The sequence below is a fragment of the Alosa alosa genome, chromosome 20 (genome assembly GCF_017589495.1).
Source record: "Alosa alosa isolate M-15738 ecotype Scorff River chromosome 20, AALO_Geno_1.1, whole genome shotgun sequence".
NCBI lineage: Eukaryota > Metazoa > Chordata > Actinopteri > Clupeiformes > Clupeidae > Alosa > Alosa alosa.
Genome location: NC_063208.1, coordinates 20033496 through 20047740, shown reverse-complemented (window position 1 = coordinate 20047740; position 14245 = coordinate 20033496). Strand labels below are relative to the sequence as shown.

The 14245-nt window shown below is 42.5% G+C and overlaps 2 protein-coding genes across 2 annotated transcripts; one reads left to right on the top strand and one right to left on the bottom strand.

Annotated features, from left to right (window-relative positions):
* Positions 1–367: 367 nt before the first annotated feature.
* LOC125285695 (major histocompatibility complex class I-related gene protein-like) lies at positions 368–2718 on the bottom strand. Its single transcript, XM_048230234.1, has 3 exons — positions 2691–2718; positions 936–1175; positions 368–774 (listed from the first exon to the last, which is right to left on the bottom strand). The coding sequence occupies exons 1-3, from the start codon at positions 2716–2718 to the stop codon at positions 383–385; spliced, it is 660 nt and encodes a 219-aa protein (XP_048086191.1). The 3' UTR covers positions 368–382.
* Positions 2719–11787: 9069 nt separating this feature from the next.
* LOC125285693 (proteasome subunit beta type-7-like) lies at positions 11788–13127 on the top strand. The gene is made up of 4 exons (XM_048230231.1): positions 11788–12007; positions 12247–12305; positions 12678–12829; positions 13016–13127. The coding sequence occupies exons 1-4, from the start codon at positions 11788–11790 to the stop codon at positions 13125–13127; spliced, it is 543 nt and encodes a 180-aa protein (XP_048086188.1).
* Positions 13128–14245: the final 1118 nt, after the last annotated feature.

Below are 14245 nucleotides of genomic sequence, written 5' to 3'. Positions count from 1 at the left end.
CACATTTTAACAACAAAAAAACACTGCACGTTCAGGAGAAGCAAGGAGTCGCTGCATCTACATGCGCCACTCAGCATTGATTTGACAGAATTACAAGGTGCATCACAGGGCCTACAAATCTGAATAAATACTGAATAAATCATACTCTGTAATACTCATGAATGTGTTCTGACAGAGGCAGATCAATGTTCTCATGAATTATGTTCCTCCTTATCATGAAAACATTTCCCCAAGTTCTGTTCAATAAACTAGGGTTGCAACTGAAAGTTGCATTTGAATGATCTTGTGTTTCTAGAAGCATAGGTAAGGTAAGGTATGGTCATGGATAACCTCATGGCTGGGATTTGGCTGTAGACACTGTAGGTAGGATGGGTTTGGTTCATCAAAAGGCATATAAGGTTACAGAAATTATTTTTATACCAAATTCACTAACACCAAAACAACATGTAACAATGCAATGTTCCATCAGTAACTGCTGAATTCTGTGGTGTTGGTTCTTACCATCTTCCACAATCAGGGTCTTAAGAATGGGAGTTCCGCCCTTATGGGCCACCTCACAGGTGTACTGCCCCTTCTTCCTCTCTTCCGGTGACACGGCAAGCACAGCTCTCTTCTGGAAGGTTCCATCCTCATTGGGCAGTCTCCCCACATCCACGTCCTCCTGCATCTCCTCTCCATCTCTCTTCCAGGTGATCATCACTTGGTCAGGGTAGAAGCCTGTAGCATGGCACGCCACTCCAGAGTCCTTCTGGAGGAGAGTGACTTCTGGGTGGACTGAAAGGACAAGGTAGAAATAAGAGAGGTTAGTAAACATATTTGATTAGATTTTGAAAAGAAGGTAATCTTTTGGTGAAGGAGATAAATAATGTGTTTCAACATAATGATTGGAATCCTGCCCACTGTACAGCAGTTGTCAGTGTTGTGTGCTGCTGTACCTTTTCTCTCCAGAGTGCTGCTCCCATACTGCACATACTTCTTTAGCCACTCAATGCATGTTGTGGTTAAGTAGGCTCTATATATTTCAATGTCACCTCTGTCACTGTCCCACTTCTGCTTTGTGATGGTGCTCTGTTGTGTTGGGGCAATCCATGTTAGGCTCTTCAGATCCAGACTGAAATGAAGGAGCTGTGCTACCACAACAAAGATGAACTTCAAGCAGGCTTCATCACTGCAGGCTGGGACAGGAAGAAAGGACCACAGGTGAGTCCATCCTCAGTCCAGCTATGGTGATGGGGGTCTGGGGTCCATCTAGTGGTTGCGTTCCTAGAGTTTAGCGGAGTGGATGGGATTTTTTTTTTTGAAAAAATATATCTCGGTGCACATTATTGGGATCTTAATTGAATGCCTTCCATATGTTAGGCACTGGGGTCACCTCTATTGCTTCAAGTGGTCATACCTTATTTTTAGAATCAGTTGAATTGTTTTGAGTTTTTGTCTTAACACGGTGATAAGGAACTACAGCTGCATGTGACGCCACATGTTTGGGCTTTAATCTCTAACTGATCAATACGCATAATTTGCTTAACTGGCTTAACATATTTTTTTGTAATAACGGAACGTGACATAAACCCGCGTGGTGATAACCTTTATGTCAGGATAACTGGTGTTGTGCTTCTACTCACATGAAGAGCTAGCTGTAAGTGTTAAGTGTCAATGCTAACCAGGCTAATAAACAAACCATGCTACCCTGAGTAACGTTGAAGGGTAAAGTCACGTGACTTCTTTTGTAGTTCGTTTATGAAACAAAAAAGGAGCAATTTCGATTTTCTTAAATAAGGCAAAATAGGGTCTGACATTTTCACAGTTAGAATATTATTACTGTATAGACACTGAAAAATATTTTTGGTGGATAACATCGCTGATTTGGCTTCACAATATATTTTTTAAATAGGTCTATGGGACTTAACATTGAGCTGCTCTTCGATAGGAACGCATAACCACTTGGGGCGCTGGTTTTCACTTTCCCTCCCTATTAATGGTTACGGGCGCTTCTGTGACGTCACATTGTCGGCTACTGGTCGATTGGTGTGTCGAGTATGTGTGGGACGTTTAAGACAGCAAAAAAAAGTTAAAAAATCGCTGATAAACGGAAAAGTTGACAGGTTTGTTTCGTCCCGTGATTATTTGTGAAATTGTGCAAGCGACAGCCTTTTTCAAGGCATTTCAAGGAAGGTGTGGTATGCAAGTTCTAAATTGACCCTAGCCTACAGAAGGCATCAATAAATTGTTGGGACTGGGAAGGGTCATGCGTTTTTCTCAATCACTTTGGAGGGTCATAGAAAATTTCTTGCTGGCAAGGGAGGGTCACGCCTTTTTTGACTAACGCTGCCAAAACTCCTCCTCGTAGCCTCTTAAATAAATAACTAACAGTCCCTAATTGATTATAGCCTGTAGGCCTACACCAGCAATGGTTGAACATTTACCTGTACAGGACATTGACAGTAGCCCAGCCTAACAAGCAGATGTTGCAAAAGACGCCAATTAATCAGAAATAAATAATGTAATCTGCATCGCTTTATTTAACAAACTGCAAGCAACGAGGGTTGAGTTCGCTGTGAGGCCAAACCCAAGAGCAGAGCCTATCTGTTAAGGCACTCGATAGGCTATGGTAACGAGCTGTGTGCGCCTGGAAAGACCATAGAAGATGCTTTCTGAATAGCACAGCGAAGACGGGTCTGGTCATCCCATACCCTCCCTCCACTTCTTGTAGCCTACCATTATGACTTGTTGCGTTTTTGGGACATTAAGCTTTTCCGCGTTAAGCCCCCCCCCACCCCCTTCTTTCACAAGCAGTAACACTTTTTGGTAGACAAAGGGAGGGTTCTCCGCGCTTCTGTCATTTGGCGACAATCCGGTGCAACCAGGCCAGGACATATTTTAGAAAGGAGGAGAGACGCCGGTGCAGCTCAGATGTCTTCTTAATTTTCTTTATTCTTTAGTAAAAGGTGCAGAACATTATTAAACTTTAAACGTTAAACGTTTCGATGTGTCGATGTTTTTGACTAACGAACATCGAAACGTTAGTCAAGACACTTTTTGGCTTTGGCTAAATATTTCTAAAAATCATTTGAGTTTAACTAGTTACATGTTTTAACAAGGAACGTTAAATTGAACTAATTATAATAAACGTATTGAACTAATAACAGACGTGTGTCGAAAATTGACTTTATTTTACATACGGAGAAATAACATATGCAGAGTCAAAGTCAAAGTCAAAGTCAGCTTTATTGTCAATTTCTTCACATGTTCCAGACATACAAAGAGATGAAATTACGTTTCTCACTATCCACGGTGAAGACAAGACATATTTTACCAATTTAAGTCCACAGACAAACATCACATCAAGTAAACAAAAGTAAGTAATTAAGTAAATAAGAGGGGCACATATAATAATGAAAAAATAAGAGCAGCAAAATTTGGTTGAAATTGTGCATAGACAGTCAAATACTAGTGCAAAGTCAAGGCCAATAAAAGGCTTGGGTAGTTCTGTTTGACCTAAGTAATAAAGAAAGTGGCATAGTGGTGCAAGTTATATAGGAGCAGCAGAAGTGTTTGTGTTTTCAGGACAACAACGCAAGTTACAAAGTGTACAAGTGTGCAAGTGTTCAAGTGTGCAAGTGGAGTAGTGCAGGCGGCCATTGTGGGTTCAATGTCCAGGATGTTATGTAGCTGAGGGTGGAGGGGGAGGGGAGGGAGAGTTCATCATCCTTACAGCTTGGTGTATGAAGCTGTTGGTGAGTCTGGTAAAGGGGCGCGGGCTTCTGTACCTCTTCCCAGAGGGGCAGTAGGATCAAACAGATTGTGAGCGGGTGACTTGCATCACTCCACAATTTTGGGGCGGGTGAGGTGGGTGGTGTAAATGTCCTTCAGGGAGGGGAGTGAAGCACCAACGATCCTTCCAGCTGTGTTCACACTATGCTGCAGGGCTTTCCTGTTGTATTCAGTGCAGCTTCCCCACACAGCGATACAGCTGGAGAGGATGCTCTCAATGGTGCCTCATTGTAGAATGTGGTCATGATGGCTGGTGGAGCACTTGCTCGGGCCTGAGTTTTCAAGAGGAAGCACAGGCCGGCTGAGCTCTCGCCAGCCAGTGATGCAGTGTTGGTGGTCCAGGAGAGGTCTTCACTGATGTGCACCCCCAGGAATTTGGTGCTGCTCGCTCTCTCCCACCACAGCACCGTCGATGGTCAGTGGCAGGTGTTGGGTGTGACCTCTCCGAAGTCAACAACAATCTCTGGCGTTTAGCAGGAGGTTGTTGTCCCTGCACCACGGTCAGATGGTCGACCTCCAACCTGTATTGAGTCTATTAAGCCCTTGGTGATGAGACCCACCAGAGTTGTGTCGCCAGCAAATTTCACTATGTGATTGTTGCTGTAGGTTGCATGCAGTCATCGTCCAGCAGGGTGAAGAGCAGCGGACTGAGCACGCAGCCTTGGGGGCCCCTGTGCTCAGTGTGATGCTGCTTGAGAGGTATTGTTGCCAACACGTACTACTTGGGGCCTCTGACAGAGGAAGTCCAGTAGCCAGTTGCAGAGGTAGGTACTAAGTCCCAGTTTGTCAAGTTTTGCAGATGAGTTGTTGTGGTATTATGGTGTTGAATGCAGAACTGGAAGTCTATAAACAGCAATCTCACATATGAGTCTCTTTTTTCCAGGTGGGTGAGGGCTGGGTGGAGGCAGAGTAGATTGCATCCCTCTGTAGACCGCTTGGCTCGGTATGCAAACTGGAAGGGGTCCAGGGTGGGGGAGAATGGCTTTGATATGTGACATGACAAGCGGCTCAAAGCACTTCATGATGATGGGTGTCAAGTGCCACAGGGCTGTAGTCATTGAAGCAGGATGGAGCAGTTTTCTTGGCACAGGTATGATGGTGGCAGCTTTGAAACATGATGGGGACGATGGCTTGCTTCAGGGAAGTGTTAAAGATGTCTGTGAAGACATCCTTAAGCTCCCCGCGCAGTCCTTCAGCGCCCTAACCTGGGATGTTGTCTGGACCTGTTGCCTTCTGGTGTTGATAGCAGCAAGTGTCCTCTTCACTGTCGTCGGCAGAGGCACAGGGCTGCTCATGTAGAGGGGATGGGTCTTCTGTGGGCAGGTGCTGTTTTGTGCTTTACCCCTTTGTCTGTATGCGGGCATTAGCATAACAGTGATATGGTCTGAAAGTCCAATGTGGGGAGGGGTGGCTTTGTATGCTCCTTTGTGTGTAGTGTAGACCAGGTCCAGGATGTTATCTCCTCTTGTTGGAAAATCAACATGCTGGTGTAGCTTTTGGAAGTACAGTTTTGAGATCAGCATGGTTAAAATCTCCAGTGAAGATGGTGAACCGTCTGGGTGTGCCTGTTGTTCACTGACAGCCTGGTACAGTTCACTAAGAGCAGCGTTCTTATCGCTGTTGTTGTTGGTGGCGGGATGTATGCGACTAGCAGAATCGCAGTAATTTCCCTTGGCAGGTAAAAGGACGGCACTTTATGATCATAAACTCTGCCAGTGGTGAGCAGTGTTTGCATACTACTACAGTGTCCGGCACCATTCGGGTCCACGGATGTAAACACAGATTCCTCCTCCTCGTGACAGTCTAAACAAGGTCAATCTTGCCAAAAAGCCTCAAACCTGAAAACACATGAGGCAAAGTGCAAAACATCACAAAACTAACTAAACTAACACGGCGCATATTTTTGTATCGCAATCATTTGTAGCCTACAGTTGTAAGAGCTGTAACAGTCGCTTTTACTCCCCCGGTAATGCAGCTCATTATAAAGAACGTTTAACGTGTCCCCAAAACAGCTATCAACTAATCACCAAACGTCTTATAAACAAGTATTGCCAGGAGCAACACCTTGCAAAAAATGATAACAATAGGCCTAGGCCTTTATATGGCTCTGCTCCTGCCTAGATTCGAACTCAGAACTGCCTGAAAGTTGTAACCTGTTCTGGAAATACCGCGATTAACCCACTCGACCGTCAGACAACGCTATCTGCTTCGAAGTAGGCCTATTGGGTAGGACTGTAGCCGTACACTGGTTGCTGTGGCACAGTCTTGAGTGACCCATTGGTTTTCCTTTGTCATATGAATGCTGTCATTTTGTTAACATTACTGTTAAGGAGATGCTGTAGGCAAAGGCTATATTTAACATCGTTAGTGTAGTAAAACAAATCAGAACTATTCACGAGGTTTCTGGGCAGCATATTTATGTTTTGTTAGCAAGCAAACTTCTCATGAGTGCCGACAAAGTAGCCTACTGCCAGCTGCCGAAGCTCTCATTTTAAAACATTACTGAGAGACAGGCACTGTACAATCAAGACATCTTGCCACTGAATCCAAAACTATGTTTAACATTATGTACAAAGCTTATAGGCTACAGTGGACTAGCATGTTGCAGGGCTGCTAAAACACAGAGAAACGCACTGAAAACTTCGGCCAATCACAGCCCTTGCTGTCGGATGCTCCGTCAGGTTCGACCGTGGAGCGCCACAGCGGACTATGCTGCCCCCAAAGCGGCTGCAGTTGTACTTACATTTCACCCAGCTGCATTGAATCACCTTGATGGTGAATGAAGTGTCAATTCTTAACTGGGACCCAATGTAGTGCTTAATCAGATGTGTGATTCTGATTGTTCTAAATTCTTTCCCATAATCCCACCCTAAGGTATGCACACTTGTCAGTATTATTATGGCTGTCAGTGGGATGATAAGAGTGAAGCTACAGATGGATTCATTTAGTTTGGTTATGATGGAGAGGACTTCATCTTTAGGTACAAGGGCCAGATTGGGGCCCATCTGATCCTTGAGGGGTAGACTGCACAGGGGAGTCACCTTTATACTGTTGGGAAATGAAATGTGCATTCAGTGATCGTACGGAATTTCAAGAATTTTGTCACATTCCACAAATGCATCTGCTAAGAAATTTAAATATAAACATACACATAAACAAATGTGACGCAATGCGCAATTGCTGACTGCACCTTTAAAAGTGCATGCCTTCCAATGTTAGCAGGGATATACCAGTTTGTTATGCCTATAAAGTAATTTTTCTTTGTAGGGTCTGGAGACCTTGCTGCTTTGGGAATACTAGAGGACAGGTTCAAGCCTAATATGGAGGTATGACTATTCATAATAATTTCAGTTCAGGCCATTATTGTACTGTTGACTATTGCTCATGACTATTGTTATGCATTTTCTCCGCTGGCTCGTCAGGATCCGGTTTGCCCTGTCGGGACTTATTTTCCCGATAATGACTATACATTCTCCGCGTTCTATACACTATCCCTTACATAACAGAGAATGATGTAGCCTATACATTAGTCCATACATTGCAATTACAATTGCAATTCTGCTTCCTGTTTGCTACCTCAATTGAAATGCAAGTGAAATTCAAGCATTGAATTGGAATTTAAGAGCCTGTTTCAATTCAATTATGACATTTTGCACAAGCCTGCAATCTTACCCTCAAGCATGTGCAACCCTCAGATGGAGGATGCCAAGACTTTGGTGCGTGATGCCATCCATGCTGGCATAATGAGTGACCTTTGCTCTGGAAACAATATAGACATTTGTGTCATCACCAGAGAGGGTGTGGACTACATAAGACCCTATCAAGAATCAGAATATAAGGACAAGAGGTGAGTTATGCCTGTCAGAAACGTTGAGTTATGTGCACTGATGTGGTCTTCAACATTTGATTTATATCAGTATATCAATACACCATGCAGTATTCTGATGTATATCAAGCACACAGACATTCCTGTTACACACACAGCACACATGTACACAAAACCCTACTGGTTACCTTTAACTTTTTCTTTTTTAGGCAAAGGAAATACAAGTACAAACCAGGCACAACTCCTGTTCTGAAAAGAGCGTGATTCCCCTTGAAATTCAGCTAGTGGAGGAGACCGACAGCGGATGGACACAGCTTAATCATTACAACATTAAATAATTTGCCAGATCAGATGTGAGAATGTGTCATGTCTTTCAACTGCTACTGTAACATGTCCATGGAATTGAAAAATATATTTGGAATATTAATAAATGTATGGATATTTTGGAATGCCATAGGACCACCAGCAAACTGTTAGCCATGAAATGTGTAGTTTTAGATGTATTCACAAAAGCAAACATCTCCGCATTAATCTGTATATTGGAAAATCAGTAATAATTAATGGTTTGATATGTTGTTGGTATGGTGACAACAAAATCTGGAGTCCAAACAGAGTCCAAAAAGCATTGTCTAGGCAAATTCTGATCCCACGAAGGGCCAAGGTGGGAATTATTTTTTTAGAGGTGGACATTTATTCTTAGAACTCTTTTGGCATTCCCTCGCAATATTTTGGCATTCAATCACAGTAGTTTTGCGTTCCCTCCTAATACTTTTGACATTGTGAGGGAAGGCAAAAATATTACCAACATATCTCTTCACTGGCTCTGTGCATCTGCAATACAACTCCAATCATATTTTTCAATATTGAAAATAAAATGTATGATATTTAATGTTAGTTGTGTGTTCTTTGGCTAGTTCATGATATAAACTTTTCATATGTTCTCATGAGAGTTCAACAATCTTCTAATTCTATAAAAGGATGGTCATCTACTCCAACATATAATCTGTGAGTGGGATGATTTGGTCACAGTTTTATGAATAAAACCTCCATGCTCAGACCATGGATTCCATCTGTTTCTCATGCAGGAAAGAGCCCACCTAAAATGGTAACGTCTACCCAAAACAGATGACGCTGGGCAGGTGACACTATCATTGGTCTATAGAGCGATGGTGTGGTCACAAACAGAAATTCAACATATTTCACTAACTTTAATTTTCTGATAATCACACTCTGTGTGTTAACAGAAATAATTAAGACACATTCTCTTCGATTTTAGAAATATGTTTAATCACGTATTCTGAGTCCAGCTAACAGGCCAACATTTGTGTAAGGCTAGAATTCGCCAATCCTACAGACAATGGAAACTTGATAATCGAGAGCGCACACTGCAAAGTCCTTTCGGTTTCGACTTTCGACAGGTCTACAAATCCAGGAAGGAAGAACATATTTTTTCGACAGAAGAAGTATTTCTTTAATATATGTTTTTGATATTTGCTATATCGCGCATCAAGTTTTACTACAGTATGGCACTTCTTGATGTCAGTGGATTTAAGTCTCAGTCGGACTAGGAGCTTTCAGAACTGAATCGTTGCAACAGTGGAACAGAGCAGATCACTTTACTTTTGGGTCTAAGTGTCAAGAATGTGCCCTTCCTGTTGGAGTAGATGTAAGTTATTTCAAAGAAAGCATTATACATAGGATAAACTGTAAGCTAGATCATAGATGTCACCTTCCAACTCAATTCCATTGATCTGAGGGAATCCACTAAAATAATAGAAAGCCGGTGATTGTATTGTGGATATGTGTGGATCACTCTTGTGCTGTCTTTATCTCAATTCCGGTGCCCCTGTGATCAAATATAGAGGGATTGATTGACGGACAGGTCCGCACTGATTCTCCAAACATTAGCCTATACGCGCAAAAGACGCACAGTCTCGCTGGAAACAGAGCTGTTAACAGCGCTTCATTCAACACTCACATTTGTGTTATTTATTCTCTATGTAAATTGAAAACCATGTGTTATACAGGCTGTTGGATTTCTGAAGTCATGTAGTGGCGAGAACGGTGTGTCTATAGACCTGAACCATGGGAAGACCAGGGATGGGTCTTCTGTGGGCAGGTGCTGTTTTGTGCTTCAAAGCGAGCAAAGAAGCGGTTCAGGTTGTTGAGCAGAGGGATGTTGCTCTCACAGCTCTGTGGCGCGGGCTTGTAGTCCGTGAGGGCCTGAATGCCCTGCCATAGGCTTTGTGCGTTCCTGCTGTCTTTGAAGTGGGTGGTTATCTTGTGAGTGTATTCCTTTTTTGCTTCCTTGATGCCACGGGACAGGTTGGCTCTCGCTGTTTTCATGCCAGCTTCATCCCCAGCTCTGTAGGCTTTGTCTCTGGCCCTCAGCAGCCTGAGGACATCCCCTGTCAGCCATGGCTTCCAGTTAGCCCGAGTGATGATGTCTTTTTGTGTGGGTCACATCATCGATGCACTTGGTGATGTAAGAGGTTACAGTGTCTGTATACTCCTCTATGTCTGTCCGGTTGTTGTAAGTGGCTGCCTGCTTAAACATTTCCCAGTCTGTTGTGTCAAAGCAGTCTTGAAGAGCATCGGAGGCTCCCTCAGGCCACACTTTTACCTGCTTACGAACCGGTTTGTTCGCTTTTACCCTTTGTCTGTATGCGGGCATTAGCATAACAGTGATATGGTCTGAAAGTCCAATGTGGGGGAGGGGGGTGGCTTTGTATGCTCCTTTGTGTGTAGTGTAGACCAGGTCCAGGATGTTATCTCCTCTTGTTGGAAAATCAACATGCTGGTGTAGCTTTGGAAGTACAGTTTTGAGATCAGCATGGTTAAAATCTCCAGTGAATATGGTGAAACCGTCTGGGTGTGCCGTCTGTTGTTCACTGACAGCCTGGTACAGTTCACTAAGAGCCGCGTTCTTATCGCTGTTGTTGTTGGTAGGCGGGATGTATACTGCGACTAGCAGAATCGCAGTAATTTCCCTTGGCAGGTAAAAAGGACGGCACTTTATGATCATAAACTCTGCCAGTGGTGAGCAGTGTTTGCATACTACTACAGTGTCCCGGCACCATTCGTCACGGATGTAAACACAGATTCCTCCTCCTCGTGACAGTCTAAACAAGGTCAATCTTGCCAAAAAAGCCCTCAAACCTGAAAACACATGAGGCAAAAGTGCAAAACATCACAAAACTAACTAAACTAACACGCGCATATTTTTGTATCGCAATCATTGTAGCCTACAGTTGTAAGAGCGCGTAACAGTCGTTTTACTCCCCGTGTAAGCTCATTATAAAGAACGTTTAACGTGTCCCCAAAACAGCTATCAACTAATCACCAAACGTCTTATAAACAAGTATTGCCAGGAGCAACACCTTGCAAAAAATGATAACAATAGGCCTAGGCCTTTATATGGCTCTGCTCCTGCCTAGATTCGAACTCAGAACTGCCTGAAAGTTGTAACCTGTTCTGGAAATACACGCATTAACCCACTCGACCGTCAGACAACGCTATCTGCTTCGAGTAGGCCTATTGGGTAGGACTGTAGCGTACACTGGTTGCTGTGGCACAGTCTTGAGTGACCGAATTCGTTTTCCTTTGTCATATGAATGCTGTCATTTTGTTAACATTACTGTTAAGGAGATGCTGTAGGCAAAGGCTATATTTAACATCGTTAGTGTAGTAAAACAAATCAGAACTATTCACGAGGTTTCTGGGCAGCATATTTATGTTTTGTTAGCAAGCAAACTTCTCATGAGTGCCGACAAAGTAGCCTACTGCCAGCTGACGAAGCTCTCATTTTAAAACATTACTGAGAGACAGGCACTGTACAATCAAGACATCTTGCCACTGAATCCAAAACTATGTTTAACATTATGTACAAAGCTTATAGGCTACAGTGGACTAGCATGTTGCAGGGGCTGCTAAAAACACAGAGAAACGCACTGAAAACTCGGCCAATCACAGCCCTTGCTGTCGGATGCTCCGTCAGGTTCGACCGTGGAACGCCACAGCGGACTATGCTGCCCCCAAGCGGCTGCAGTTGTACTTACATTTCACCCAGCTGCGTGAATCACCTTGATGGTGAATGAAGTGTCAATTCTTAACTGGGACCCAATGTAGTGCTTAATCAGATGTGTGATTCTGATTGTTCTAAATTCTTTCCCATAATCCCACCCTAAGGTATGCACACTTGTCAGTATTATTATGGCTGTCAGTGGGATGATAAGAGTGAAGCTACAGATGGATTTACGCAGTTTGGTTATGATGGAGAGGACTTCATCTTTAGGTACAAGGGCCAGATTGGGGCCCATCTGATCCTTGGAGGGGTAGACTGCACAGGGAGTCACCTTTATACTGTTGGGCCCTATGGAAGCATGGATAAAAAGCCTTATTTGGCCATGGGTGAGTATGGATGTCAGGGGAAATGAAATGTGCATTCAGTGATCGTACGGAATTTCAAGAATTTTGTCACATTCCACAAATGCATCTGCTAAGAAATTTAAATATAAACATACACATAAACAAATGTGACGCAATGCACAATTGCTGACTGCACCTTTAAAAGTGCATGCCTTCCAATGTTAGCAGGGATATACCAGTTTGTTATGCCTATAAAGTAATTTTGAATTTTGTCTTTGTAGGGTCTGGAGACCTTGCTGCTTTGGGAATACTAGAGGACAGGTTCAAGCCTAATATGGAGGTATGACTATTCATAATAATTTCAGTTCAGGCCATTATTGTACTGTTGACTATTGCTCATGACTATTGTTATGCATTTTCTCCGGCTGGCTCGTCAGGATCCGGGTTTGCCCTGTCTGGGACTTATTTTCCCGATAATGACTATACATTCTCCGCGTTCTATACACTATCCCTTACATAACAGAGAATGATGTAGCCTATACATTAGTCCATACATTGCAATTACAATTACAATTCTGCTTCCTGTTTGCTACCTCAATTGAAATGCAAGTGAAATTCAAGCATTGAATTGGAATTTAAGAGCCTGTTTCAATTCAATTATGACATTTTGCACAAGCCTGCAATCTTACCCTCAAGCATGTGTAACCCTCAGATGGAGGATGCCAAGACTTTGGTGCGTGATGCCATCCATGCTGGCATAATGAGTGACCTTTGCTCTGGAAACAATATAGACATTTGTGTCATCACCAGAGAGGGTGTGGACTACATAAGACCCTATCAAGAATCAGAATATAAGGACAAGAGGTGAGTTATGCCTGTCAGAAACGTTGAGTTATGTGCACTGATGTGGTCTTCAACATTTGATTTATATCAGTATATCAATACACCATGCAGTATTCTGATGTGTATCAAGCACACAGACATTCCTGTTACACACACAGCACACATGTACACAAAACCCTACTGGTTACCTTTAACTTTTCTTTTTAGGCAAAGGAAATACAAGTACAAGCCAGGCACAACTCCTGTTCTGAAAGAGAACGTGATTCCCCTTGAAATTCAGCTAGTGGAGGAGACCGTACAGCGGATGGACACAGCTTAATCATTACAACATTAAATAATTTGCCAGATCAGATGTGAGAATGTGTCATGTCTTTCAACTGCTACTGTAACATGTCCATGGAATTGAAAAATATATTTGGAATATTAATAAATGTATGGATATTTTGGAATGCCATAGGACCACCAGCAAACTGTTAGCCATGAAATGTGTAGTTTTAGATGTATTCACAAAAGCAAACATCTCCGCATTAATCTGTATATTGGAAAATCAGTAATAATTAATGGTTTGATATGTTGTTGGTATGGTGACAACAAAAATCTGGAGTCCAAACAGAGTCCAAAAGCATTGTCTAGGCAAATTCTGATCCCAATTTAAGGGCCAAGGTGGGAATTATTTTTTTAGAGGTGGACATTTATTCTTAGAACTATTTTGGCATTCAATCACAGTAGTTTTGCGTTCCCTCCTAATACTTTTGACATTGTGAGGGAAGGCAAAAATATTACCAACATATCTCTTCACTGGCTCTGTGCATCTGCAATACAACTCCAATCATATTTTTCAATATTGAAAATAAAATGTATGATATTTAATGTTAGTTGTGTGTTCTTTGGCTAGTTCATGATATAAACTTTTTCATATGTTCTCATGAGAGTTCAACAATCTTCTAATTCTATAAAAAGGATGGTCATCTACTCCAACATATAATCTGTGAGTGGGATGATTTGGTCACAGTTTTATGAATAAAAACCTCCATGCTCAGACCATGGATTCCATCTGTTTCTCATGCAGGAAAGAGCCAACCTAAAATGGTAACGTCTACCCAAAAACAGATGACGCTGGGCAGGTGACACTATCATTGGTCTATAGAGCGATGGTGTGGTCACAAACAGAAATTCAACATATTTCACTAACTTTAATTTTCTGATAATCACACTCTGTGTGTTAACAGAAATAATTAAGACACATTCTCTGGGATTTTAGAAATATGTTTAATCACGTATTCTGAGTCCAGCTAACAGGCCAACATTTGTGTAAGGCTAGAATTCGCCAATCCTACAGACAATGGAAACTTGATAATCGAGAGCGCACACTGCAAAGTCCTTTCGGTTTCGACTTTCGACAGGTCTACAAATCCAGGAAGGAAGAACATATTTTTT

What these genes read in the sequence shown, in the direction of transcription:
- LOC125285695 (XM_048230234.1), bottom strand. Translation starts at nt 2,718, where the DNA reads ATGGTAGGCTACAAGAAGTGGAGGGAGG. An exon ending in CTACAAGAAGTGGAGGGAGG is followed by an intron (nt 1,176 to 2,690) that starts GTATGGGATGAC and finishes TTCCTGTCCCAG; the next exon opens with CCTGCAGTGATGAAGCCTGC. An exon ending in CAGCACTCTGGAGAGAAAAG is followed by an intron (nt 775 to 935) that starts GTACAGCAGCAC and finishes TTGTCCTTTCAG; the next exon opens with TCCACCCAGAAGTCACTCTC.
- LOC125285693 (XM_048230231.1), top strand. Translation starts at nt 11,788, where the DNA reads ATGCACACTTGTCAGTATTATTATGGCTGTCAGTGGGATGATAAGAGT. An exon ending in AAAGCCTTATTTGGCCATGG is followed by an intron (nt 12,008 to 12,246) that starts GTGAGTATGGAT and finishes TTGTCTTTGTAG; the next exon opens with GGTCTGGAGACCTTGCTGCT. An exon ending in TCAGAATATAAGGACAAGAG is followed by an intron (nt 12,830 to 13,015) that starts GTGAGTTATGCC and finishes TTTTCTTTTTAG; the next exon opens with GCAAAGGAAATACAAGTACA.